This window comes from Giardia intestinalis, chromosome 1 (genome assembly GCF_000002435.2).
Source record: "Giardia intestinalis strain WB C6 chromosome 1, whole genome shotgun sequence".
NCBI lineage: Eukaryota > Fornicata > Diplomonadida > Hexamitidae > Giardia > Giardia duodenalis.
Window position 1 is genome coordinate 914948 of NC_051856.1, and position 26006 is coordinate 940953.

At 47.8% G+C, this 26006-nt stretch overlaps 18 protein-coding genes across 18 annotated transcripts; 11 read left to right on the forward strand and 7 right to left on the reverse strand.

Moving 5' to 3' along the window:
* Positions 1 to 891: 891 nt before the first annotated feature.
* GL50803_00113616 (uncharacterized protein) lies at positions 892 to 2220 on the forward strand (the record flags this gene model as incomplete). Its single annotated transcript, XM_038045664.1, has 1 exon — positions 892 to 2220. The coding sequence occupies one exon, from the start codon at positions 892 to 894 to the stop codon at positions 2218 to 2220; it is 1329 nt and encodes a 442-aa protein (XP_037901616.1).
* GL50803_0016930 (uncharacterized protein) lies at positions 2192 to 6244 on the reverse strand (the record flags this gene model as incomplete). The annotated part of the gene is made up of 1 exon (XM_038045892.1): positions 2192 to 6244. One exon carries the CDS (start codon positions 6242 to 6244, stop codon positions 2192 to 2194), a length of 4053 nt encoding a protein of 1350 aa, XP_037901617.1.
* A 137-nt stretch (positions 6245 to 6381) lies between these two features.
* On the forward strand, positions 6382 to 7224 carry GL50803_008382 (putative Short-chain dehydrogenase; the record flags this gene model as incomplete). The annotated part of the gene is made up of 1 exon (XM_001706318.1): positions 6382 to 7224. One exon carries the CDS (start codon positions 6382 to 6384, stop codon positions 7222 to 7224), a length of 843 nt encoding a protein of 280 aa, XP_001706370.1.
* A 47-nt stretch (positions 7225 to 7271) lies between these two features.
* Positions 7272 to 9128, forward strand: GL50803_008381 (PHD zinc finger domain-containing protein; the record flags this gene model as incomplete). The annotated part of the gene is made up of 1 exon (XM_001706316.1): positions 7272 to 9128. The coding sequence occupies one exon, from the start codon at positions 7272 to 7274 to the stop codon at positions 9126 to 9128; it is 1857 nt and encodes a 618-aa protein (XP_001706368.1).
* A 15-nt stretch (positions 9129 to 9143) lies between these two features.
* GL50803_00300001 (Pam18) lies at positions 9144 to 9461 on the forward strand (the record flags this gene model as incomplete). Its single annotated transcript, XM_002364103.1, has 1 exon — positions 9144 to 9461. One exon carries the CDS (start codon positions 9144 to 9146, stop codon positions 9459 to 9461), a length of 318 nt encoding a protein of 105 aa, XP_002364144.1.
* Positions 9445 to 9912, reverse strand: GL50803_0093463 (RNA recognition motif-containing protein; the record flags this gene model as incomplete). Its single annotated transcript, XM_001706315.1, has 1 exon — positions 9445 to 9912. One exon carries the CDS (start codon positions 9910 to 9912, stop codon positions 9445 to 9447), a length of 468 nt encoding a protein of 155 aa, XP_001706367.1.
* A 102-nt stretch (positions 9913 to 10014) lies between these two features.
* Positions 10015 to 11586, forward strand: GL50803_0016929 (uncharacterized protein; the record flags this gene model as incomplete). The annotated part of the gene is made up of 1 exon (XM_001706311.1): positions 10015 to 11586. One exon carries the CDS (start codon positions 10015 to 10017, stop codon positions 11584 to 11586), a length of 1572 nt encoding a protein of 523 aa, XP_001706363.1.
* An 87-nt stretch (positions 11587 to 11673) lies between these two features.
* Positions 11674 to 12528, forward strand: GL50803_008377 (putative TM nitroreductase; the record flags this gene model as incomplete). The annotated part of the gene is made up of 1 exon (XM_001706309.2): positions 11674 to 12528. The coding sequence occupies one exon, from the start codon at positions 11674 to 11676 to the stop codon at positions 12526 to 12528; it is 855 nt and encodes a 284-aa protein (XP_001706361.2).
* A 38-nt stretch (positions 12529 to 12566) lies between these two features.
* Positions 12567 to 13463, forward strand: GL50803_0014691 (uncharacterized protein; the record flags this gene model as incomplete). Its single annotated transcript, XM_001706308.1, has 1 exon — positions 12567 to 13463. The coding sequence occupies one exon, from the start codon at positions 12567 to 12569 to the stop codon at positions 13461 to 13463; it is 897 nt and encodes a 298-aa protein (XP_001706360.1).
* Positions 13446 to 14594, reverse strand: GL50803_0016928 (Zinc finger domain; the record flags this gene model as incomplete). Its single annotated transcript, XM_001706307.1, has 1 exon — positions 13446 to 14594. One exon carries the CDS (start codon positions 14592 to 14594, stop codon positions 13446 to 13448), a length of 1149 nt encoding a protein of 382 aa, XP_001706359.1.
* A 494-nt stretch (positions 14595 to 15088) lies between these two features.
* GL50803_008371 (uncharacterized protein) lies at positions 15089 to 15703 on the reverse strand (the record flags this gene model as incomplete). The annotated part of the gene is made up of 1 exon (XM_001706305.1): positions 15089 to 15703. The coding sequence occupies one exon, from the start codon at positions 15701 to 15703 to the stop codon at positions 15089 to 15091; it is 615 nt and encodes a 204-aa protein (XP_001706357.1).
* On the forward strand, positions 15702 to 17066 carry GL50803_00113610 (GlcNAc-PI synthesis protein; the record flags this gene model as incomplete). The annotated part of the gene is made up of 1 exon (XM_001706304.1): positions 15702 to 17066. One exon carries the CDS (start codon positions 15702 to 15704, stop codon positions 17064 to 17066), a length of 1365 nt encoding a protein of 454 aa, XP_001706356.1.
* Positions 17067 to 17136: 70 nt separating this feature from the next.
* On the forward strand, positions 17137 to 18825 carry GL50803_005883 (uncharacterized protein; the record flags this gene model as incomplete). Its single annotated transcript, XM_001706302.1, has 1 exon — positions 17137 to 18825. The coding sequence occupies one exon, from the start codon at positions 17137 to 17139 to the stop codon at positions 18823 to 18825; it is 1689 nt and encodes a 562-aa protein (XP_001706354.1).
* Positions 18826 to 18905: 80 nt separating this feature from the next.
* On the reverse strand, positions 18906 to 21461 carry GL50803_0014054 (uncharacterized protein; the record flags this gene model as incomplete). The annotated part of the gene is made up of 1 exon (XM_001706301.1): positions 18906 to 21461. The coding sequence occupies one exon, from the start codon at positions 21459 to 21461 to the stop codon at positions 18906 to 18908; it is 2556 nt and encodes an 851-aa protein (XP_001706353.1).
* Positions 21462 to 21468: 7 nt separating this feature from the next.
* Positions 21469 to 22551, forward strand: GL50803_0014055 (uncharacterized protein; the record flags this gene model as incomplete). The annotated part of the gene is made up of 1 exon (XM_001706300.1): positions 21469 to 22551. The coding sequence occupies one exon, from the start codon at positions 21469 to 21471 to the stop codon at positions 22549 to 22551; it is 1083 nt and encodes a 360-aa protein (XP_001706352.1).
* A 16-nt stretch (positions 22552 to 22567) lies between these two features.
* GL50803_0016926 (uncharacterized protein) lies at positions 22568 to 24082 on the reverse strand (the record flags this gene model as incomplete). The annotated part of the gene is made up of 1 exon (XM_001706299.1): positions 22568 to 24082. The coding sequence occupies one exon, from the start codon at positions 24080 to 24082 to the stop codon at positions 22568 to 22570; it is 1515 nt and encodes a 504-aa protein (XP_001706351.1).
* A 90-nt stretch (positions 24083 to 24172) lies between these two features.
* GL50803_005890 (uncharacterized protein) lies at positions 24173 to 24493 on the forward strand (the record flags this gene model as incomplete). The annotated part of the gene is made up of 1 exon (XM_001706297.1): positions 24173 to 24493. One exon carries the CDS (start codon positions 24173 to 24175, stop codon positions 24491 to 24493), a length of 321 nt encoding a protein of 106 aa, XP_001706349.1.
* Positions 24494 to 24765: 272 nt separating this feature from the next.
* On the reverse strand, positions 24766 to 25941 carry GL50803_005892 (Pelo protein; the record flags this gene model as incomplete). The annotated part of the gene is made up of 1 exon (XM_001706295.1): positions 24766 to 25941. The coding sequence occupies one exon, from the start codon at positions 25939 to 25941 to the stop codon at positions 24766 to 24768; it is 1176 nt and encodes a 391-aa protein (XP_001706347.1).
* Positions 25942 to 26006: the final 65 nt, after the last annotated feature.

Below are 26006 nucleotides of genomic sequence, written 5' to 3' on the forward strand. Positions count from 1 at the left end.
TGGTCTTCTTCGCTCTACATGCAGTGAGCTGCCTGGACGGATGCACGACCGGCCGTCTGCCTCTGCTCTGCTTCTGGCCACCAGGAGGCGCTGGCTCGAGTGCGTGCCACGGGGCGCTGCCCGCGATGACAGGGGCAGCGCATCACTTCTCGGGCCTTCCGGTCCATCAGCAGGTGATCCTCAGAGCGCACTTGGAGCCCGGACAGACACACCAGCACGGACCCAGCCACCTTGCGATGCCGCGATCTACCACGGACACTGCAGCCTCCGCAATCATCCACTCTGCCTGTCTTTTGCTTAAGAAAAGAGACACTGTATTTAGCAGCCCCCGTGACTTACCGCAACGGGCCAGTTTCCCAGCATCTTGCCGGATGCCTCCCTTGCACCGCACTGCCCTATTCTTCCCTGCGACAGAAAGAGCTCTGGGGCCCTGGCCCAGACGGAGCCCATTCCCATAACCTTGCTGCACTCCCCGTCAGGCCCGTCATCACAGAGCACACGCGCACAGGGTCATCCACGCTGCATCACCCTGGGCCTCGTCACCGAGGTAGCCCCAGCTGGCAGGCCAGACGCCTATGGGCTCACAAGCCCCGCCTCCTGCATGCTCTAGAGACGGCCGGTGCCCTGTCCCGTCGCCTGGCGCGCCGTCGGGTTCCATCAAGCGCGGCTGAAGAGGCCCGGGCCATAACACTGCCGAAGCCACTGCATTGTCACCAGCAATCAGGTGCACCTCATTTCTCAGGAAATCTTTCTCTGCCCTAAAAAACGTCTGCTGCCCGATAATTCTGGTAATTACTACGATTGCTTCTGAGACCAAAACGACCTGTGTGTACAGCCGAAGGCATCTAATAGAGAAAGAATCCCCTAATAAATTAAATTTACCCTGAATTTATGATTGATGTTTTTGTAGATGTTCTTGGCAAACTAGCTGCAGACGGAATCTACAACAAAGCCATCGATCCAGCTATTGCATTTTCAACGTTCTATACCATATTAACAGATCAACAATTAGTCGGGAACATCCTTTCTCTTTATTTCCACAAACACCCCCAGCACCCCACAAAAACAGCCATTTTCTGTCTTTGTGAAGAACTATTCGGTGAGAAGGTCGCCACCAACCTAGTTAAAAGCTGGCCTATAGCGTCTTCTAAGGTCGCGGACCTGGCTGAGCGTCTTCACGCCAGGATCTGTGTAGGCAATACACCTATTTTAAACACAAACACACAGCCAAATGCACGGCAAGGAGCACTCCTCTGGCGCACTGACGAGTCTCCTACCTTGAGCCATCTTAAACGGCAGCTTGATGAATTGTTAGAATGTTGTAACAGCCCCAAAGATGCTGCACAACAGGTCTCCTTTCAATCAATCTTGCCAGTAATCAAAGACATGGCAGAGACAATTGCTAGACTATCCACGGAATGGCATGAACAGAGTAGAGCCGCTCTAACGGAAAAAGACGCTCAAATCAAAGACCTGAAGCATCGCATCTGCGAGTTGGAGGCAGGCCTATCGGACATGTGCGTTAAGATAGAAGTCTATATGGGACAGATGGAGGCATATTCTCATGAAATGGCCGCCAAGAATGAGCAAATTCTCATCCTGCATCAACAGCTAAAGGAGGTACGGACCGAGTCTAGTGATCGCGAGCTAAATGCACTGAAGGAGCTACTGAACGAGAAGGATTGTCTGATAACAAACATTCGCGCAGATCTAACGGAATCCACGACCACTGCTGATCGCCTGGCGCACGAGTGTATACACCTGAATCAAAGAAGCGAGGAATTATCTCTTTACAAATCTCTGGTTGCTAATACAATAGATGCCTTGAAAACCCTATCAGAAAGAGATGCAGAACTATCATACTCACCTCCGGCGGACGATACCTATCTGAGGCTTCCGGAATACGTTGCGTTTGTTATAGATGTAATCCGGACAAAAGCCCACTGGCTTGTGACAGAAGAACCTGGCCAGAGTCTCCCCCTTCCATCGCAAGATACAAGCCCGTTGCTTCACTCCGTTCGTGGGGGATCAGTGGCGCCCTCGGTAGTTGAGTCTACAACAGCGGCAAATAATTCTTCTCTAGCACCAGATAGCAGCCACCTCAACCCACCCTATTCCTACCGTTCAGCTAGCAATTCCAGCAGCAGTATACTAGGAAGATTGGCAATGATTGGAAGAGATAAGGATGACGTCAGATCTCATCCACGAGGAGCTCAATAGTACAAGCAGACCTAGGAAGCAATCTACGAGTGTCATCTATATTGCAGTCCCTGCTTTTCACAATAATAACCAAATCCTCTAGAGTTGATGGGCATCCAAGCTTATTAAACTGCCCAACCGTCATAAACTTCACGGGAATACGCGCCATAACTTGGGAAACGAACGGCTTCATTGTTGTCACTAAATAACTCAGGTTCCTCTTCGCTTCCGAGGCGAACTTCAACGCTATCTTAGACGGCTTTTTATCAGCATAATCCTTCTCTGTCGTTTCCTTTATAAGTTCTAAGTATTTCCACGTTCCACCGACCAAGCGGCCTGTAGATGTTTGCTTCCTCTCACTCACATCTGCCTTAATGATCTTCTCATTCAGTTTCTCAAGAAGGACTTTACCGAAGTTCGGATCTATAAGGGACAGAATAACATGGAAAACTTTGATAAGAAAATGCTCTTTAGGTCCAATTCCATCGAAGACATCTGTTATACAGGCCAAGTTAGCCCCTAGTTGCTCACACATTCGCAAAATCTCATATGATAATTCGCTATAGTGAACCACAAAGAAATTTGGACTGTCTGCCAATATCCATAAGGATGGTGGGACAGAGTCTGGCACCGAGGACGCTTCACATCCGGCCATACACTCGTCGAAGGCCGCTCTCAGTGGAGCAGTCAGAGTAAGCTTATTGAAGATATCTTTACCAGGCCTGAAAATACTCTTCATGGCGCATTGACAAATTATCTTTGAAAGATCTGCAATCCCATGTTCTTGGAGGCGGATTCGTAGATAGCGTTCCTCTGAATAGATCGAGCACACGGACCTGTTCATCTCCAGGCCCTTCAATTCAGACTCACTGTAGACCTTGCTGCCAGAAGAGACAAAGGAAATGGATGCTCCGCTGCCAGATGGAGCATTAGAAATAAAGAAGTGTCCACTGGACTGGAGCATAGAGATAATATCTTTGTTACTTGAGCACAGCCTGTCTAAAATAGCATTTCTAAACTGGAAGAGATCCAGACCCTTGTCTTCTTGGGCAAGGTGAACAAGACGCTTGAAGAATATATTGTGAAAGTCAGTGAGAGGGGCCACCAACTGCCTCGTATCTTTGAGGTTATTTTGCACCTTATCTCTCCCATGATAAATTGCCTCTTGAATTCTACAAAATTTGCACTTATCCAAGTTATAGTAAGATCTGCCGTTGCAGACCATTTCTAAAGAGCCTGTATCGGGAACAAAGTCGCCGAACAAGGAATGTGAGGCTGCATGTTCAACTGAAGAGGCAAAGACGGTCACTTCGTTGATTCTAGAAGAGAGCAAATCTGAGTCTTCGTCAGTCATGAGTGCTATTAGCGCAGAGTCTGTCAAGTAAAAAACAGAATGGGCATCGGTGAAGATGAGGGATCCGTCCTTCTCTCTTGTAAAGAGAAGCGCCAGCCCATACCTGCTTGGTGAGCAAATGCCCTGCAGCTTTGCCAAATCCAGTGGTGACTGTATAAGAGCTGAAGCTACGGAATCTGTGTGCAGATCCCCGACCTGAAGAAGGAATATCCCCGTAGAGATACAAGAGACTTTAGCAATACGTTTCAACGATGATCTGATGTCCGGTATCATTAGATAGTTGCGAATGGCCTGAGTAATATACCATTCTGGACTATTTCTATAAACGCCTCCTATGTAGCTGCGTTTAATCATTGAGTTTCTTGTCTTCAGTGCCGAATGGGCCGGAAGCCTGTACGCCTCCATCACTGATGCCATATCCTTATACGTCTGAGAGGAGTATGAACATATATCCTGAAGCGTGCGATATAAGATATCGTACTTGCTCTCAAATAAGGTAGTTTGCTTGGAATATTCGCTTTCAGGCCACAGTGCGTCGACACTCGCCGGATTCTCCTCTAAGAACTTCCGAAATATCTCAGTAAGGAGGCTGGCTTTCTCAGTGACCACTTCAAGGACGGTTTGATCCACCGACGTGTCAGCTTTCGCCTTGGCAGCACTCTTAGCACTCTCAGGAGGATCAGACTGAAAACAAGCATCCACAGGACACGCTGTGAACATTAAAGTAGCCTCCTTCGGAGCCTTCTGAGATACAATATTGGTAGTAAATTGCAAGTTCTGGACGGGCTGCTCTAGCAACTGCGTAGTGACAGATATGTGGCGTTCAGTGCGGCGATAATACATAGCGTCTATCTCTGTGATGGTTGATAAGAAGAAAGATGACACGACCGAGTGAATATAATCTGTCTTGCTCTTATCCTTCACGGAAATGATATCGTCCAACGTTTTACGTAAGAGTGTCATAAAATCCTCCGTTTCTGTTTGCAGACCAAACGCATTGCATACTATCTGCAGCACATCATCGTGGTTAAGAAACATATATGTCTCTCGGTATATCTCATGATCTTCTGGGCCAACAGAGGGAATATAGACTGAGGTTGCCCGTAGAAGGAACACAACATACTCAAGACCGGTGAGAAAGAGATACATGACATCCGAATGCATGTAGTAATAGTGTTCCGAAAACATGTCAATAGGAGACCTAACAGAGCCAGCGTTACACCCATTTGCAATGGCCAGAGAAAGAGATCGATAGACCGGGTCACTAAGCGTTAAGTTGTGCATGCCGAGAGCCGCCAAAAACCCTGCCTCAATCCTGGTATGTTGAACAGTCAAGTTAACGAACTTGGAGAAAAAGTCCATGAAGTATTGCTCGTCCCCTTCCAGAAGTTTAGATGCCAATTCCTGAGCAGAACTGGAAAGCACAAGCTCATCATCTGTATCGCCCATGGGCTCCAAATCCACATCGTCAATGCTGTCAATTTGGCCATGGAAGAACACCGTCATAAAGCAAAGGTCCAACAACTTTTGGCTTGTAGCCATTATTGTTTGACAGTACTTTCTTGTAATATCCGTATAAATTGTCGAATACGAATTGGGATCTTGTCTCCATCCATAGAGCGATGCATACTCGTGGAAAAGAGACGGGAACTCCATTAGATACTCAATGATTGCTATGATAATGCTTCGGCTGACATCTATATCCCTCCTATCTAGGACAGCAACTACCTTTTCAATCAAATCGAATACGAGGCAGCCAAACGTCTTGTTGGAGGTATTCCGCCGTCTATGCATCCCATCCACAGCAGAACACTGATAGGAATAGGGCTCAAACGTAAAGCTACTCTTGTACTTCAAGAAGAGGTCACTTAGACCACTGCTGAGGATCAGGCTAGGAACCATAATGGGTTCTAGTCCAGCAGACTCTGTGATATCAGAAATATTAATAAAGGGATACTCCTTCTTCCCATTATTATTATCACAAACGAAGAACAAGGGAAAGTCTGTCACGGGTTTGGCCGTCATGCTGTACCTAGTCACTGCCAGAATAGGAAAAAGTATAATGGAAAGAAGCTCAATACTGACAAGCTGGTGGAATTTCTGTGGTCCGATGGTAGCCGGATTATCATCTAACTCCCTCAAACTCATGTTAGTTCCTTTATCTTCATTCTGTTGGAGGATCCTTTCACGCAGAGTATTAGTCAGAATTGGGCCGCTAAGGTTATTGTCTACCATCCAGCGAGCCATATAGTAGTAGATGGATCTCAAAACTGTTCTGTCTCCCATCACATCAAAGAGTAGAACGGAAGCCTCTGTAATGCCTATGTATGTGGCTGGCATAATAGGGCAACCAGAATTAGTAACTCCCTGACCCTTAGGGTTGAGTTTCCCGGGCTCCTTATCATCTAGGTTGAATGTCGGGATGCCACACTCTGCAAAGTACATCTTTTGAAGAAGCCCTTGTCCCTCAAGAAGATGTTGCTCTCCCTTAGAGGACTGGTCATAGTCACAGAAGATGTCGAGGATGTAAAGAAGATTTAAAACCATATCCATATTATAGGACGGGGGAGAAAGCAGGAGCTGAAGCATCATAATTATGGTGCAGTACTGGTCTTGGTTCTCAGGAGAAACCGGTCCTTGCGGCACGGAATTACAAAGGTTGACTAACTCCGAAAACCAAGTACTGCGCATTTTAAATCGTGTAATGAAAGGCTCAGTTTTTATGGATCCAATTTTACTTGGCAGGAGCCACATTGCTTCTTAGGAATGCGTATCCCGGGTCTTTTACTTTCTACTCATTGCTGCCAGCCCCAAATATAAACTAAAAGATGCTGTCTTTCTGGGTTTATCTTCTTTTGCTTTTTACAACCGTTCTGCTAGCGCGGATCTCTAGGCTAGCTAGTGAACGCAAATCCGCGCGTAGATCTCTGCTAACCGGTGATAGTGGGCTCTGCGTGATAACTGGGGGAGGCTCTGGCCTTGGCGAGGCCTTAGCACATGAGTATGCTGCTCTGGGGCATCCGCTGCTTCTGATAGGAAGAAAGCATGAAAATCTAGAGCGTGCTAAGCATGCACTAATTGAGAAGTTCGGAGAAAAGGCCTCCGTTACCGTTCTTGCCGCAGATCTAGAGGTAGAGTCAGAGTGCATAAAGGTGGTGGAGTATCTTCGCGACAAGAGCGTCTTCCACCTTGTTAATAACGCTGGTGTCGGGCAGGTATCTGCCGATATAAGCGTAAGTGATGCCCGCTCTATCGCATCGATCAATTTGACTGCCCCTGCTGTGCTTTCTGCTGGCATCCATGCAGGTCGTTACATATTCATTTCCTCTCCACAGGGCTTGCTTCCGATGCCGAACAGATGTGTGTACGCTGCATCAAAGGCTGGAATACACAACCTCGCCGAATCCATGCGGCTCGACGGAATGAATGTAACGACTGCTTACCCTGGCTGGATTGCAACCAGACTCCGGATGAACGCTCGTGGCAACGGCCTTCCCAATCCTCAAGCACGGACTGCCCGCTCTGCAGAAGACGTAGCCAAGGAAATCGTCTCTGCCGCTCTGTCAGGCAAGCGCGCGTGCTGCTTGGATGCAAAGACACGGATAGTGGCTATCCTTTACTCGGTATGGCCAGAAGCAGCAGAGTTCCTAATAAAGTGTGCTCTTAAGTAAAGCTAAAGTAAGTATAACTCCCCGGTATTTATGGCTCTAAAAATTGAATGGAGGAAGAGCGCGAGTCTAGCATCTCACTCACTCCGGAGACGCGCAACAACGTCGAGGCATGTCACTATTACCTTCAACAGATGTACCGCCGCCTGCAGCCACGACTTATTCAAGTGTTTGGCACAAGTGTCTCCATTGTTAACGAACATCTCAACGAGCTCAGAAAACTTCCAGCAGGTGCCCAACAGTCTGACTTGTGTATCCTATGCTCTAATCACAAGTGTGAGCTCATTGAAACAGGTGGTGACTGGATACAATGTGATCTTTGTAAGGAGTGGCTCCATCAACAGTGTGATGGTATCTACAACGCATTGCTAGCTGAAAAGATTCACTACACTTGCCCACGGTGTAGGGTAATCTTTTGTAGGCCACATCCAGGTATTCAGTATCCACAACTCCTACATGACCCTGCAGCACTACAGGTAACAGAAGTAGTGCTTGACAACAAAAGGAAGTTATCTCGAGACAAGAAGATGATAGCTGGTAAGAAGTCGTCCTCTCGACGCCGGACAAAAGGCGAAGACAGCGAATCATCGGCCGAGAACGTTAAGGCCAGCACCATAGACGTTCCTCCTGTTGAGGAGATACATGTAGCCAGAAAAACAGACACGTTTGTATTTCAGATACCTGTCGCCGAGTATTATCCTCGTACGCAGCGAGACGGTCAGACCGGTGGGCGGCGCTCAAAACAAGGAAAAGAGACCAGCATGACGCCACAGGTAATAGATAGCTATGTCAATGCTGCATTCAACTCCTTGAGGATAGGCAACTCTACCCCATACACTACTGTGCAGGATTTGTATCTTGCTGCGCAAGTAGCCGATCCGGATCTACCCTCCCTCCCCCTCGGTAAGCTCAAGAATACTCTCATAAGTGACACTGTGCATCCTGGCAACTTTGCGTCCCTTTTTCTAAACTGCTTCTATGAACTCACAAAGTCGGGACGTGCCGTTGTCCAGAGCCCAGACAGTACAAGGAGCGAAAACTCCAGACGGGAGGAACTGATCACCGGTCTTCTCGAGACCCTCCTCCCTGCAAATCAGATCTTTTACACGACCCTCTTCCCCATCCTCCCCATGGACCACGACCTACGCATTAATGTAGCCATTTCCATCTTCGACAACTTACTACTAAGCCTAGAGCGGCAGAGGTTTCGTTATCTTCGGATGCTTATTCCAGTTGCGTTAAATTGTCTTCTTGTGTTCTACAAGACCACACTGCTTCCCGGTGAGGGTGAGCCAAAGTGGTCTTTTCCTGCAGACACAGATGCCATCATTGAAAGGGTTGTCGAAAGATTACAGCAGTGTGACCTGACAGACGTTGAGCTGTCGTTATCAAGCTACCTACCCTGGGAGAAACTGCTGTGTGAGCCGAATGAAATTGACATAAATAGTAATGAGGTACCAGATTTGCTGACCAAGCGTCAATGGTACGACTTGAAAATGAGGGGAGTATTGCCATTCAAGAACGTGGGAATTGTTCGTGCAGCTCTCCTGCATGCGATAGTCAACGCAAACTTAGGGATAATAGTTCTCGATAAGGCATTTGGACGTGAAGTGACGGATCACCTTATCCGTTTCGGCGTGAGCAGTGGCAGGGCTATGATTGTGTCTTACGCATCCAACTCTTCTTTTGATGCCATGCTGGAGACTGGCTGCGTATATGAAACCACAAGCTTTCGGCCTGCAAGCAATCTGGCCACCATTCAGGACGCACTCAAGGATGACGAGAGCATCATGGACTGGGATGTTCTAGAAACCCCAACGTCTGTAGTCTGGGCTCTCTCTTTTATTGGAGACGAGCTTCAAAGGTTAGAGGACGCCAAGGTAATTGAGCCATCAACCTTTGTCTGAATAGAATAAATTCCAATGCTACGTGTACTGAGCGAGAATCGCTTTCCTTTGTCGTTGGTTGCCGGCGTGGTAGCGGGGTTTTATTCGTATTTACGGAAAGACCCTAGAGTCATTGTGACTAGTCCTCCAAGGAGCTGGAAGGGGGAGATTAGCTCTCCTCTAAGTTCCCATGAAGCCAGGCTGGTCCTAAACACATCACGTTTTAGTACCGATGCAGAGGTCACCAAAAACTATCGTTCACTTTTGGCCAAGGCGCACCCAGACCGTGGAGGGTCTAAGTACATAGCAGCCATTATAGGGGAGGCGCACGAGAAGCTCAGGAACAGATGCTAGACCTCAGGGTATCGAACACACGTACGCGTTTTCTACGAGGATGGGATGGCACAGCATCCTCGGAAGGCCTAGACATGTCCACGTGTTGTGTCGTAGATGCGCAATGCGAGTCAGGCTCTATGTGTGGTTCGGGCAACCTTTGTACATCCGTTTGGGACTTCTCTTCAGAGGTCTTTGGCACGTGCATGTACGGCCCTTTTCTAGCTACTTGGACTCGAAGGTACGTTCCATTCCAGTAGCATTTATTGTACGCTAGGACCTTGGCCAATTGGTCCTCGTCACAGACACAGTCCAAAAAAGCAAATACAGGAGCCTTCTCTATGTCATTGAAGACCCTGACGTGCTTTCTGTTTAGTTCCACGCTTTTGATCTGTACCCGCCGACTAAATAGCTCCCGCAGGCTTTCCTCTGTTGTGTTCTTTGAAAGTCCACCCACGTACACGACCACCATTCACTCCCCACTGTAAACCACCGCTACAAGGGGCCTAATCGCTATAACTTTTAAATTGTAAAAGTATGGTTTTAAGGATTTGTGGCAAGAATAATAAGAACCATGGATGGTCAAGCCAAGAGGGAGCAGAGGATCCGGACAGAAGCAGAGGCTACCTTAGCGGAGCATCTAGCGAGACTGGATGCATCACCAGATTCATTGGAAAGTGTCATGGAGCAGCTGGAAGACCTGGAGCGAGGGGCCAGGCTGACGTCCGACGCTGTAGCAACTCCAATTTACGCAGCTGGGCTTCTTCAAGCTCTTCTGGAGGTGGGAAAGGTCGAGGACGCTATCAACCTCTTTGGGAACCTGATCAGACGGCGCTCCCAGACCAACGAGGCCATCGTCCGATGTGGGACCGTGTTGGAGGAGTACCTACAAAAGAACTACGACGACCAATCTGACTATTCTACGCTAGAGCCATTACTACAAAAGTTTACTGGGATCATCGGGCATTTGATTGTTGTTGAGGCCATAAATGTGAGACAATCGATCAGGTTACTTCGCATGTACCGTAGAGCAGGAGAGCGTAACGGTGCGCTAAAGATAGCTGAGACTCTGTCAGCGGATGTCGCCGCTACTCTTGCATACATTGAGAGAATAGAGTACACCCTTGAGCAGCTAGATGTTGCTCTTTACTTTAGAGAGCTTGTACTGGCCGAGATAATTGTGAATCGCATTAAGGAAAAGACACTGAAGGCTACAACAGCAGCGGTGTACCGTAAAGGTGATTTGGACCTGGGAGTTCGTCTTAGTCTTGCTCAGCGACGATACTACATAGCGAGATACCTTATTGCACTCGGAGACAAGCGAATGGATGCACTCTGCGAGGCGGCATGGGCAGCTGCATCAACGTATCTAGCGGTGCTAGACAGACCCGAGTTAAACAAGGATTCCCAGCTCTCAAATGATGACCTCATGAAATGCTCTACACTCCTTTCGACTGCCGCTATTGCAGGTCTTCTTGCTGGGTTCTCTAAGGTCTCCGGTGTCGTGAAGCAAATGAGGGCTTCGACCCTCTATGCCGAGAATATCTTTTACTGCACGCGGGCTCACAGGTGTGTTTCCTCCCTCATACATCCATTTGCAAAGTCTATCTTCAGGTCTCCCCTGCATCCCTGGCAGAAGATTGAGGAAGACTTTAAGGAAGGCCGGGTCTGTCCTGCCACGGCATATATTCCGCTTCCTCAAGACCTAGCCTATGATGCTAGTAATCTAAAGCAGGACACCTACACAGCAAAGATAGAGTTATTTTCGCCATCATTGTTTTCCAGTGTCTACGAAAGCGTTTGTTCTGATTATGAGGCTATGACAGATACCGAAATAGAACTCACATGGGGGCTATGCAAGTCCTCTTACATAGAGGAGTTTGTGGCTCAGATAATGCGCTTTTATAACAACACAACGATTGATAACCTTGCACAATTGGTTGGCTGCGATCCCATAGACGTTGAGCTTGCTCTGGTTAACTATGATGGGTACTTGGCCATTGACCGTCCACAGAGGACCATCCAAATGAGCAAGCCCCTTTCTAACAACGAACAGCTCTCCCAATGGCTTGAACATACCCGCAAAGCTGTCATAAACATAGCGAAGATCTCACAGCTGCTTGAGATGGACATTCGTCTCAGTTAACCTTTAATTATAAATTGGTCAACAAAATAATTATAAAGACGATTGTAAATGATACTAACTATTTTAGCTGTTGATCTTATTAAAATAATGAGGGTCCCCAGATCTCTGTGTGAAGGCCTTGTGGAGGCCATTCCCAAGCGATGCTCCTGGAGAAGATACACGGGGGAGGATCTCTCCGAACACCAAAAAGAAAGCTTGAAGGCTTACAGTGCCGACCTGAACAGGGTATTTAAACATGCACGACTTCAGATCCTTGAAGGGGAAATGGCAAAGACGGCCATGACGAGTCCGATAGGGATAGGGGTGATCCGCGGAATCGTTTTCTGCTCTGCTGTAATTGTAAACAAGGACAGCCCGCGACCAGAGGCCGACATAGAGGCCGGCATGATAGGCCAGCTGTTCATCTTAAAGGCTATTTCACTGGATCTACAGAATGTGTGGATTGGCGCCGTCAACATATTTGGACAGAGCAAGGTGCTTAAGAAGAACGGACTGATCAACTCTGAGACCGAAAGCGTCGTAGCATTCCTCCCTGTAGGCCACGCCGTGAATCCTGAGTACGGCCAGACGCGACGACCTCCATTAGAGAAGTTTCTGGTTTGTCCACCCTCCATACAGAACACCCCTGATGTCCAGACAGTGGCTAACGCCGTTCTTCGTTCGCCAAGTGCCCTAAATCGCATGCCCTATAAGTTGATTGTCAGGCCGACTGAGGGCATGAACGTTGGAGGACCATCTATCGCCAGCATTCACTTGACGGTGTCCAGTCCAACGGTGTCTGGAAACTACTTGTCACATTGGTTGGACGCGGGAATCGGAGCAGTGCACGCTCTTTTGGCTCTCCAAACATTAGATATTTGTGCAGACAAGGATGCCATAGAAATATCGCATCTGCTTGGAGAGGAGAATGCTATAATCTTGAGGCTACAAGCACATAATTAACAGTGAATAGAACTGAGCTTTTTTAAAATTTGTCAGACATGGCTGAATCAAATTCTGACCTGCAGGGCGAAGTAGAGCGCCTAACGCGAGAGCTTGCAGCAAAAGATGAGAAAATCCACGAGCTAGAGCTTACTATTAGTAAGACAGAACCAGATAGAACGTGTGACGCTAGTGATAAATCAGCTTTATGCATCAGCAGAAACCAAGAAGGTGAATATGACGATATCCTTGTATCCTCAGATCGGGCTAATTTTTCATCTACTGCGCTAGATGTCGACTCTTCAGCGAAGGGGGAGGCCTGCCTGTCTTCCCAATCCTCTGCTCAAATACAGAGGATGAAGAAACGCATGATAATGTCAACTGCGAATATAGAGGTCCCAGAAGAGGATTTGCAGCAGTTGCGCAGCATCTGTAAGGACCTCATCTACAGTAGGATTCAGGGTATGTCGGTGATCTCTCAGGCCTGTGTGCTTTTAGAAGAGTACAAGCAGCTTCTTGCTGCACACATGGTCCACGAAGCAACCAAGCCCGATGACCACTTGACCAAGTTGAATAGCATACTGGCTTACCAGCAGGCAAGGGTACAGCGGTGTAATGCCCTTCTTATGGACATTGAGCACAGTATGGATTCTCTTTGCGAGTCAAAAAGCATGCACTTATCATACCTTGCTCACGGACCTCAGACTCCCCAGTCGCTACCGAGTTCTCACAACAGTTGGAAGCAGCGAGGGCACTGCAACTATGATTTGGAACATAGTAAAGATCGCAATGTGCGATTTAAAATATCACAACAGTCCAATGTTCCTTCACCAACTGATAATAGGTGCAAAGAGGTCAAGATAGGATCGGTTTACTTTGCCCTTCCGACCCTGTTTGTCTTAGCAAGCATTTTATTAGTGTTACTTATTTATCTAGTCTCATTCGTGATCCGTTGATTGCATCGGGTCTACTCCCAAATAAATAGCTCCTGAAGACACGGACATTTGCTTTCCCCTTTTCCTTGATCTTTTTTTTGTGCGGCATTGCTCCAAGAGGAGCCCAGGACGAATAGCGCTTCTAAAACGGGCTGGCCTATCTACCCCGGGGGGCTCAAACCTAATCCCGTTCCCAATTGGTGTTATTTTCGTTGGAGTGAATAACGCAAGCTTCCACTCGGCGCCAAACACTTGCTGCATGTTGAATCTTCTGCCATAGTCATATGGTCTCTGGAATCCTTTGCTAGTAATACCATAGAATGTGCGATAGTCTTGATTCAATTGTCTCTCCACCATTGTCTCATTGGTCAACACAGATGATATAGAGCTACTGAACATGGCAGCAGTCAAAATACATGAGATCAAAATAAATATAAAGCCTATCGGACACAGTACTATAGCGTACATCTGGATATCATTGTCAAAGAAAAATATTCTTACAAACGCATGTATAAACATAGAGAATGACATAATAGAACATATAAAACCAAACATCAGGAACCGAATGAAGTAGCCGAAGTTGTGAAACCCTACACAGGAGCCTATCCAGGGACAGTGGTGGTCACGTTTCAAAACACACCCCCTGCAAATTTTGCAGTGGTAGGCACGTTCTGTTCGGACCCTATTACATGTTTCACAGTAGCCTTTGTCTAGCACTTCATCTTCAGACGCTTCATGGCTGCATGTCTCTTTCTCGACATTCAACGCCTTTGGGGCATAGCCCGGAGAGGTGAAGATTGCTTTAAAGTAGGACGACCCGTAGCAAAAGACGCCATAGAAGAAAACCAACAAGAAAACAGCACGGGTATATGTCCATCCAAAGTGCAATGTGCAGACAATTGGGCACGAGAAGGTGACAGTCGTAAGAAGAAGATTGAAAGACATTGCAGATGCATGCTCACAAAAGGCTCCACCTTCGCTACGAATGCGCTTCCCCTCCTTCTTCCGTTGTTCAATTTTCGCTATTCGCACAGCCTGCTTTCCTGCTTCTACCATCTCATAGTATTCTACAACACTTACAGGCTGGGCCTCCTCGGTGCTAACAGGCTCTACCCCGTGTGTCTCGAGACTATTTCCATCGGGGACTTTCATTATTTTAATTGCATTAGATGAATTGCGAAAAGTGATTGATAAACATCTTATAGGCTTTAATCATTAGACGTTTGATTTTTGATAGACATATGTTTACAGTAAAGTTAATCTGGAGTTGACCTGGAGTTGGCCCGGAGTAATGACTGATGCTCTGTAGACTCCTCGGAACGTAGAGGCCACTGAGTGAGGCCATTGAATATCTCTTAGGATTTGACAATCTTCGAACTTTCCTACTAGAAGCTTTTCTACTGGAGTTTATGCCAATGGTACAAATAGAAGTCGGCATATAGACATGATGCAATTTTCCAGTGTAGGTGTCAAAGTAATGCAGAAAGATATCACGGCAGCAGATGGTAATATGGTATAGAAGCTTGGAGGTCTAAACGTTCAAAGGTTGTCAGGCAGGAGGTGGAACCAAAGGGCACACAGACCAGTCTATGACGCTTAGAAGGAGGCCCAGAAACGTGTTCTATTTATACTCCAGCATTAGAGCACTAATACTGGTAGTTTGGTACATCGTAGTAATCATAGCATAACTGAGGAACAACAGGAAGGCGGCAGGGAACGGCAACAGGTTCTCTGTAAGTGGTAGTAGACCGGATAAAGAGGTTATCTTGCCTCTGGACAGGAGCGTCTGCTAATCTGTTCTTGAGAATAGCCGCACTCGTGTATATGATGCCCGATGATGCTGGCCGAGGAGCCATGGTGGATGGCATCTGCGGCACCTGGTAAGGGGTAGCCGACGCAGACCTCTGTGAGAAAATGGGTTGACTATGCTGTGCATAAGGCAGCGGGTACTGAGGATAGAATTGAGCTGCACCAGAAGTTGGCCTTTTAGGCCTGAAAGCTACGTTAGATTCTTTGTGCTCAGAGGCTCGGGAAAACTGGTGACTATGATCTTGTTGGTAGTCTACAGGCAATCTAGCCCCGGGAGCATATAGAGGAGGCGGCGGATGAGGGTGCAGAGTGGCGGCTTCCTTCTGTGTGTTTACAGCCGTCCGGCGGGCGATAGAAAGCTCGTCCAATCCCAGATACAGCTTGGCATCATACTTGGATAGGTCATCAGTAAACGACTCTAAGTCATTTAAGTAAATTCCCGAAGGGTCCATGAAAGTCTTGATTATTTCGGATTTTACCTATCCTCAGATAGGAGGTGTCGAAAAGCACATTCATGACTTGGGAGAAGCACTGGCAAAACACGGCTGCGAGGTGCACATAGCCACAGGAATAAAGCTGTCTGCCCCAATCTCGACACCGCAGATTACATACCACACCATCCCCGTCTATGGTCTTTCTTGTGGTGTCTCGCTTCCGTGCTACAGCCTAGAAATCCTCTGGCTCAGCAAGCTTCATCGAGAGCATAGTTTTACTATCGTTCACTGCCACCAAAGCTACTCAGTATTAGCATTAACAGGTCTACTGTGGGCACGTGCTGTGGGACTCCCTGCCATTCTCACCGAGCACTCTATGGCTCGAGGAGATGTATTCTATGAGATGCTGCTTTCTCCCATCAGACAGTGCTCCCTTGCATTGGCCCATCGGGTGATATGCGTGTCCCGTGAGTGCGAAGATAACCTGCGGTTGCTCCGCCACATATCCTTCCAGAACCCTGTAGACATAATTCCTAACATAGTTCCTGATAGAACGAGATTGCTATTGCCAAAGGATATGTTATTTAGTTGCGAGAAGTTCCGGCATTGGCCTCCAAAGCGTCTGAGAATAGCGTTTGTACAACGCCTTGTACAGCGCAAAGGAGCGGACCTTATTGGACCCCTGCTCGGGTTGTTAGCAGCAAGTGGCATGGAGGCTGATGTATATGTAGTCGGATCTGGTCCAATGAGTGCACAAGTGAAGAAACTCCCAATGTATCAAAAGGACATACGACTCCTCGTTCTCGGGCCCCTGCCGAATGAAGAAGTTAGATGCCTTCTATCCACTTGTCACATAGGAGTTATACCATCGTACCTTGAGGCTTTCTCGATGGTGCTAGTCGAATCCCTCCAAGAGGCGTGCATACCTGTAGCAAGCTGGGTTGGGGGCACTGATTCTGTATACAAGAGCATCTCTCCGTGGCTAGCTTCACGTTGCCTTTGCAGCCCCTCCGTACAAGAGCTCTATCAGCGCATCACCAATCTCCAGCATATCCCGCGGAACGCTCTTCTACAAGAGCTGACGACTGCCTCTGAGATTGCCCGCACGAAGTATACACCAGAAAGTGTCTCAAAGAGGGTATATGGTGTCTATGAAGAAGTTCGCTCCCAGTCACACCCAACCTGGGTAAGCGGCATTTTGGATATATGTAGGGCGAAAGTGGACTACTTCATATTTAAAGTCTGGTTCCTCGTTGTATTTACCTCAGTCGCCATCTTTCACAAAGTATACTCAATAACTCAAAGACTTTGGTGCCATGGCAAACAGAGTCAAAACTCAGTTTTGCGTATTCAGGTTGTCCAAGTTCATTCTATTGACTGAGTGTCTAGGTTCCAAAATTAAAAAACGCTATAGGCCAAAATTCAAAAATTCCCTTGAATTTTAAAATATTATGAGTACAGCGCAGCAGGGCTCTGCGGCCCCCCAGCCAGTATCCATCGTAGAGTCCATTGTAGTCGATGAGAACGGTAAAAAGAAGAAGATCATTCGGAAGGTATATGCAAAAAAGCCAGGGGCGGAAACATCGGGGACTCAGCAGGTTAGTGTGCCGGGATCCAAGGGCGACCCGCTCTCTCACTCCATGATTGCCAATGCGACGGAGGAAGACATCGCTCGTATTGCCCAGTCTCTTATAGATCGCCTGGATGCTCCCAGTGCGCCTGGGACGCCGAATCGCACCACCATGCAGCCCCCGCGCACCTCAACATCGAGGTCTGGCTCCAGGCAAAATAATAGAATGACATCAATGATGGCCGATCGCCAAGAGAACTCTTTCATGCGCAGCCAGGCGGATGCGTCGGGGTTCTATGAGGAGCCAGTGGTCATGGCTCAAACATCGAGGAAGTCTCCATCTCCGCCCCCGGTGCCTGCGAAGTCCCCCAGTGGGGTGGGAGGGTCGACTCCTTCTAGGTCTCCACGCGGGTCCCAGGTTTCTCAGTTCGGAGGAAAGTCTCCCACTTCCCATCGCTCCCCTGCGGCTAGTCACCGAGACGCTTCTGTCCGCAACCAATCCTTCCGTGATCAATCTGTCCGTATGAATGAGAGCATGACCAGGGATCGCCTCGACGAAAGCACAAGGGGGTCTGTCTCTGGGAGACCGAGATCCCGCGGTGACATGTCCATGAGAACCAAGCAGAGGTCGACGTCTGCCACACCCAACCTTGGCGGGCAGAGCACTATGCGCTCCACTTCTCGTGGTGGTGCTGTGGGTGCTCCTCAAACTCCTGGGCGCAGTCGCTACGATGACAGCGAGATGTTCACTACGATGACAGCGAACGACCAGGACATGGTCAATCGTCTACGAATACAGCTTATGAATGAGCGCAAGATGACTGAGAAGTACAAGAAGGACTTGGACCTCTTGACTAACCGTGAAGAATTGGAGAACATGCGCTATCAGATAAATGAACTGAGGAAGCAGCTCAAGGAGAAGGACCACGAGCTTTCTTTACTTAAAAAGACCAGCGCCAGCAAGGAGCGCGCCTTCAAACAGGCCTTCGATGCAGACGCAAACGGACAGACCTCCATTGATCGCTTGAGAAACGAGCTCCAAGGGGCCGAAACGCTGATTACCGGGCTCAGGCGTGAAAAGCAGGCTCTGCAGGAAAAGAATGATGAGATGGAGCGCCGAGAACGTCGCCTTTTGAAGGTCCTGCCGACCGTGTACTATCGCATCACCGGTCAGCAAAATGGCAACTCAGAGGACCCTGCCACGCTTATTGAGTTGGTTTACAATCAATTTAATTCGATGGCTATCGATTTGCGCGACTCCCTGCTGGCACGCGACAAGCTTCACCAGAAGGTAGACTCATTGACCAGTGAGCTGCAGCGATGTGGGAAGGACCTAGAAGTTGCTGTTAAGTCTATTGAAAATAGCAGAAGGCGCAGCGATGGGGAGGTTTCGAAGTACAAAGAAACGATATACGACCTTGAGAATCGCATCATGGGCTTCGCTAAGGAGTACGAGAACCTGCTGAAACAGTATAAGTCAAACGTATCCAGTGGTGACGCTGTCCTCAATGCTCTCAATACAGGGGACTTCTCTATGATGAACTCCCAGACGGGCGCATATAACTCATAAGGGACAACCAGTTGGTTGCTGCGCTGTGTGTATTACCGTGTAAACAGCCTTTGGGGGTGAGTGGCGTACCGCCGGACACGTCATAGCATCTTCTCTGTTAGAATTCGATGTAGCTCGGCGGATAGCTCATCGGGTAGGGCTACTGGAGATGAAAGCAGTTCGAGCAGCAAGACATGGAATTCGGCAGAAAGGCCGGATGTCACAAGAGCCTGAACAATATCAATGCAGCTATAACAGGTGCTTATCAGAGCGCGGCGGAAAACTCTAAGTGCAGAAGCATCTTCATGCTCCTTTGCAAAGAGAGAAGTATGATCAAGCTTTGTCTCCATTAGAGACTGCCGTAGAAATGTGGAAATGGCACCGCAGAGTTGACCATCAAAACGTCCATTGTAAATTGCTGCTCGCAGTAACAGCAAGCTATTGTTAATTATATATGATCTAGATGCCAATCTATTAGCAAATTTTTGGAGCTTAGTTTTCCATTTCAGCCCAGCAAAGGACCGTGCCTGGTTCGGGTCGTCCACGTGCCTTGCAGTGAGACCTGACCGTAAGGACAGTTCTTCTTCTATAAGCAAGCTGAGAGCTGTTAGGACAAACGGGTGTACCATACTGTTTGAAAACAAAGCTAATGAAATGCAATGGAAGAGAATGGGCCGTGATGAGCAAAACGTAATAACGATACCGTTGTTGATCATATAGTAGTGTCTATGTAGCAATGAACCCAATAGCACCATAAGCAACCCAATGGATCTTTGGGTGGGCTCGACCAGAAAGTTATTTGTGATAGACTCCAAGTTTCCAAGGTGCTGACTAGAAAGTGTAAAGTAAATATTATCCGGAGAGAGATTGGGATTGGTGCCCAAGTTCAACCGCGGAAGGACAGTAGAAAATATGTAGGTAGAGCATGTCAAAATATTGCAATATATTCGAGTGTCAATAGCCGAGATTGTCATCCGCAAGGATAAAGATTGTACCGGGTGTTGGCAACCAGTTCTAATAAAGCTGGCAACAAAAGAATCGATCTCATCAGACAAGATGGAGTACAATAGAAAAAGGCACGCTGGAGAATCGAGGATCAGAGTCTCTCCCACGCCAGTCAGACAGTTATCACATAGAAACAAGTTGTATAGTTCTGTGATATGTAACTCGAGTAGCTCTACCAATGCCAGCTTGGTTTTGCCCTGCCATTCGGCACAGTCACTGTACTGGACATCAAGCAGAGAACAGATCAACTGCGACGCTATATGCGTATGCTTCCTGATGGCCAGGTCCAGCAAGTGTTGATCAACAAGTGGCGCATGCATCTTGAGATTGCCTAGGAGGTGCTGCTGATTAAGTAAGTTTGTGCCTGGAGGAAATGCGTGATAATATGCTATTCGGATGGGATCTGATATGAACTTATCTTTAAGTGTCAGGCGTGACTCTGATGACTCTTCTATGGCCAAATCATTGGGGGTAAGACGCCACGATGAGCTTAAGATAATATCAAGACCGCGTCTTCGGAGCATGCAGAGCTCCTCCTTCTGGTACACTCGCTGGCCTTTGATGGAGCTTGTGTCTGTCATTGGGACTGCGTGCTCGTTGTAAGTGGGAATTCTAGACTGTCCAAAGTTATAGCATGACAGTGACGTGATTTGATGAAGATGGTATCCCGTTCTGTTATAGTTTGTGACAGGTGCAGAGGCCGTAGGGTTTGGCACTGCCACACTAACGCAGGTGTGTATGTCGGGTAGAATATTACAAGCGTAAGAGGCGCCCTTGAGAATAGCAGGGTCTTCATCCCTGAGAGCTGCCAGGGCGGACAAAGGTCTGTTCCCCGACTGGCTATCTTGTTCCTCTTCCTTCTCCGGTACAGCTGCTTCATGTAGGTCTGCTGCTATCTCTTCTACATTCAATTTAATATCCGGTTCCTTAAGAGGTCCCACTGACTCTTTTCCCTTTTTAGTCTTCGCAAGCTTGGCCTGTCGTCGTTTTTGTGCCACTCTTGGGTCTTCCTCCTCTTCGCGGTCTTCTTGCTCCTCTTGCTCTTCCTGCTCCTCGATTGGGGATGGTACATCTGCAGTGTTGTCTACCTCATCGAGAAAGTCAAGTGATGCTAGCGAGCGGTCAACTCCAATGTATGGACGAAGAAATGCGCCTTGCCAAGCAGCGTAGACGAGATAAATGATACGGTTAGACACTGTGTGCGACTTGCTGAGATATACTTGCTCATAGATAAGAACGTATCGTATGTAGGTGTCTATAAAGGCATTAATGAAACTGGAATTAGTTAAAAGCTCCACATTGTCCCATTTCAGAATGGTAAACAGGTCGGCAAGATTCTTCCGAGGAGTGACTGGTAGGACGCAAACGTGCTCTAAAACACCTTTAAGTGCGTCATCGTTGAACAGAACGCTGAAGATACCCCCAAGTTGAACTGCAGCATGGAAGATGGCATAAATGTCGGCGTAATTACCGCCAAGAATGGGCCAATCACTGGTATAAACACCAAGTAAGCTGAAGTTCAGACGAAATAGGTCAGAATAGAACTTGGCCTTAGCAGCAGACTGGTCACCGCCTAAACTTTCAGACGCTATTTTCCAAACTGTGGAGGATGCACATCTGTGGCCTTGGAGACTTGTAAAAAGTTGTTGCATTTTTTAGATGGCGCAGAACTTCAAATGCATCGATCTCTGCCTTCTACTGCACAATATACTAAAGATTGAAGATATTGAATTGGCAGTTGAGGTCACAAATCGCTCTGTACAGCGTTCATTCTCTTTAAGGGATGCAGCGACTGTCTGGCTCAACTGCCTGCAGAACCCTTCATATGCGAGATATCTTTTGGTATCCATTCTTCAGGAGCTTGAGAAAGGAACCTTACAAGCATCAACACTCCCATCTGAGTTTGTAATGAGACGGTTATGGACTCTGCCCCAAATTCTTCTCTACCTTTATAGTCAGTTCCATATAGTGACCGCACAGCAAAATGCACCAAACTTCTTGCACTGCCTGCCGGAGTTTTCCTCTCACGAGAATATCTCTGACCGGTGTCTACTCATGATCAAGCAATACTTCAAGCGTAACATGGCCCAGTTAGGCGGGAGTGAGTGGCTTACCCTGGAGCAGCTTACCCACCCGTCTCTAACTGGAAAAGAGGCACTTCATTCACAGCAGAGTGTGATGTTTTCCAACCAGGTCAATATCGTGTTAGTAGACTCAATAGGTTCTCGTGACGCAAAGCCGACAGATCCTAGGTCACCGCTTATATCTGCAGCCATGGAGTCACGTCTTGCAAAGCACAATACACTCCAATCTTTGTTTGACGAAGCATCCATAGAATTGGATCTTTTGAAGTGTTTCAGGCCCTCGCTCTCCGACCCAGGAACGGTTGTTATAATCAGCTGCGCAGGAACCGCCATTTTTTCCCCTAAAAAGGGAGATTCTTCACTTGTGATTGGCACCTCCAAGAGCGCGAATATTTCCTTGCGCACAGTTTGTCCAACTGCGGCCCTGCAGCACCTTATTCTCACCTTTGACGCCGATAAGTGTTCATCTTTAATATCCAACATTGGCTATGAGCAATCTGTCTTCTATATGATCTATAAACCCGGGTTCAAATCCACCGCGGTTGACCTTAGACCTGGTGGCAAGCTGTTTTTCAATCTCACGCACAATTATGAGTCCAGACCTGTTATGGTTGCTGTTTACATTTATGGTTTTCCTCTCCTTATGTATGTCTTTTAATGCACAACACCCTCACCTAGCTATACTGGGGAGCCCGCAAGTCTCTTCTGTTAACGTCCACGGTTATTCCTGCTCGATTGAGGATATTGACGGCCTCTGCTATCTGGCTCTGCATCTTCTCCAGTTTCTCCTTCTTCGCACTTAGCTCTAAATCAGCAATATGGTCGGCTGTTTCTTTCGGTATGGTGTAGTCTATGGAGTTGGAGCGCGATCGTCTCGTAGACTCAGGTGTCTGGCTCGCTCCAGAGACACCAGAGTGATACCTTTTGATAAGGTCTCCGACAGACATTAGAGCAGGCTCTTGTGGGCTCTGTGAAAATGAAACACTAGATGCCGAATCACGTGGCCGATGCTCCACGGTTCTCACTCCGCCCAGATCAGAGTGTGAGAAGCTTCCTCTAGTGTCTTCAGGTACGTAGCTTTCATCGTACAGCTGCTGATAGCGAACACTTCCTGGGCTTTGGGCAGCCGACCAATGACCGTCCTGGTTCCGTACTTTGCTCCGTGATGTGGACTGTACGCTCGACAAGGCATAGTCTGATGGGACATCGCTTTCGCGGAGAGACGGACATTTGGGTGGCTTGAGGCTCTGGTAGGGGCGTAAACTCTCGCTGTACGGCTGAGATTCCTGGATCATGCTGACAGGGTCGTAGGGAGCAAAACTTTCATTTGAACGCAGCCTATCATCCATCGGCCGCAAAGACTCGTCATAACAACTAAACCTAGTACTGCCGGGTCCATCGTTGTATGAGCGCTCGTACTCTCTATAGGTATCCTGCATTCTCTCTGAGAAGGAATGCCTGGGTGAGAGTACCGTGTTCCGTGGACGTGCAGGGCCCTTCGAGTTCGCGTATCCTGAAGAGCTAGCTCCTGCACTCATGGACCTTCCAAGGGTTGATTTCCCCATGCCCTTATCCATGCGGCTGCTGGTAAGATTGCTCGCATTTTGAGATTTGTTTAGCGGAGCACCATAAGACTTAGTCACAGAGAAGGTTCGCGAATTCTGAAGCATGTCCTTCAGTTTGGAGTTATTTTTCTCGGCTACCGTGCGCAGCTTCTCCGCAGCTACAGCCTTGTACTCTGCATTCTTGACGGCCCGGGTAGTGTTCCGGAGCTCAGTCTTGTGCTCTTCACGTTCAGTGCTCAATGTTTTTTGTAGAGTGCGGATTTCTTCTTTCAATTGTGCGTTTTCGTTTTCCCGAGCAGTTACTTGTGCAGAAAGAGCCTCGTACTTATTTTTCAGTGAAATGAAATCCTGTCTAATACGGACGTCGTTGCTCTCTGCCATGTCAATGACTTTAATGAATGCATCCGCGATATCGTAGTAGTTACGTTCTGTTGGGTTGATAAAGTTGATGGTGTACATGACTCCCAGCGTGCGGAGACGCCTGGTTATATTTCGAGCTGCAGAGGCCAGCTGCGAGTCGATAACATCGGTGGTTAGGCGCCTGGACACAGAGTACCTATCCGAAGAGACAACTTCATAGAGGCCATCCTCTCGTGGCTCTTCATACATGCTAAACTTGCTCATTTGCCGCACAGGCTCAGGTTTTGGCTTTAATCTTGATGCGTATGAATCCTACCTTTAAAACTTAAATACTTTTGCCACAGTCGCTGAAAAATGGCAGAGACGGCGGATCAGAACGTAGCCCAAAGGCTTGCGTCTGCAGAGAAGAAGGTGGACGATCTGACAGAGATAGTGAAACACGCGTCGTCGGAGAAGGATAAAGCACTCATGCACGAGGTCTTGACCTTCTTGAGGGAGCACCATGCACATTTGATAGAAGCCAATGCAAGGATTGTGGCAGCAGAGGCACGGGCCTCTGAACTGGAAGCGCGGAATAAGGGACTAGAAGAAGCCTTAGAGAAGCGCGACTACCAGATCGAGCACCTGTCCCGAAATATGGCTAGTGTTCTAGACAAAAAGGTTTACAGATGTTAATACACAGGCCTGTAATCACCAGAACAAAGGAGTAGACGGTTTTCTCTGTCGCTAAGCATGGCTATATCTCCTTCTTAGACTGCCAGCCTGTAAACTCTTAAATTGACTTTGTGGACCGAGGCATACACCGATGCGTGGACGCGCTGGAGCCGCTCTTACTGACACGTGACAGGATGGCTGTCACATGGTAGCAGGACACTTCTACATCAAGTGAGCCCAGCAATCCTCTGCACATGTGTACCTGAAAAGATATTTGTATGAAATCTCACAAATTAAAAATCACTTCCAACAGTACTAAAGCTACTCTCGTCCTCTACATCCTCTCCTCTATGATGCTTATAGTGGACAGGGTACTTCGTAAGTCCTATGGCGTTTCCATATTTAGCAAGCTGCTTCCCGGGCTCTGTTTGGGTCTTCACCTCAATGAATTCTATATAGTTGCTATGCTGCGCCATGTATTCTTGGATTTGCTTGCGTATAGTCAGGTCTCTCCCCTGAGAAATCACCGTACTAACGAGTACAGTGCTCAGAGCTGTCGGGTTGGTCTTCAAAATTTCCAGGACATCGTGGACAGTATAGTGTGCCAAATCCTCGTTCTTCGCGAAGTTTATCCTGAAATCCTCAATAACCTCTGATGCTCGACGCCACCGACAATCGCCTATGACGCTGGCAACCTCCTTGTTTGTCATAGCCTCCAGAATCGCCTTGTGAAGAGTCGGCTGGCTTGTCTGAATGACCACATGATGAATCAACTTGAAGGGCTCTTTACCACCTAACTCATCTCTGTAATACTGTGCAAACTTCGCCGTCACTTCTTGGAGCCCACAGATCAAAAGGAGCTTGATGGTTCCCTTAACGATCTCTGTTTTAAGAGCAGTGCATATGGCTTTAAAGAATGATGCGAATGCCGTTGTTACCTTAGACTCATTGTATCTGGTCTTTTTAGGAATAGTGCATGTGATGGAAGGACACGGTACAACCATCAGCTCATTGACGAAGCCTATCTTCGCTGTTCCGTCACGGAGAATGAGGAGAGCCAGGGTATCACATCCCCGCACCGCATTGCAAGATTCTTCGAGGTCTTTGAGCTGCTGATTGGTCCAGTGCTCCTTGATGATAGCCACTGCCTTATTGATTTGCAACCATAATGAATGTGAGGAGCCTCGCATGATATCCTCTACCTCTGTTACCACCGTTCCGCGCACATGGAGGGTTTCAGCCCCATCGTAGTCTATTTCTTGAACCGCTATGGTAAGTGTAAGAGCCTTCCTCACCGTTGTCGTCCCTGCGTCTCCTTTCTCTCTGATGATCTTTCGGGTTGTGTGGCATGAGACCCGATCTCCACGACGAATGAGTTCCGAAAGAAGGTAAAGGTCTACCTCCTCTGTCGGGCACACCTTAATATATCCCCCACTGTTCTGGTCGAGATCCCTTTTAATGATTTTCATTGTGTGCTATCGACGACAGGTTTGTCTACAGGAACCAACCCCGAGGTTTAAAATTTGCAGGAGAG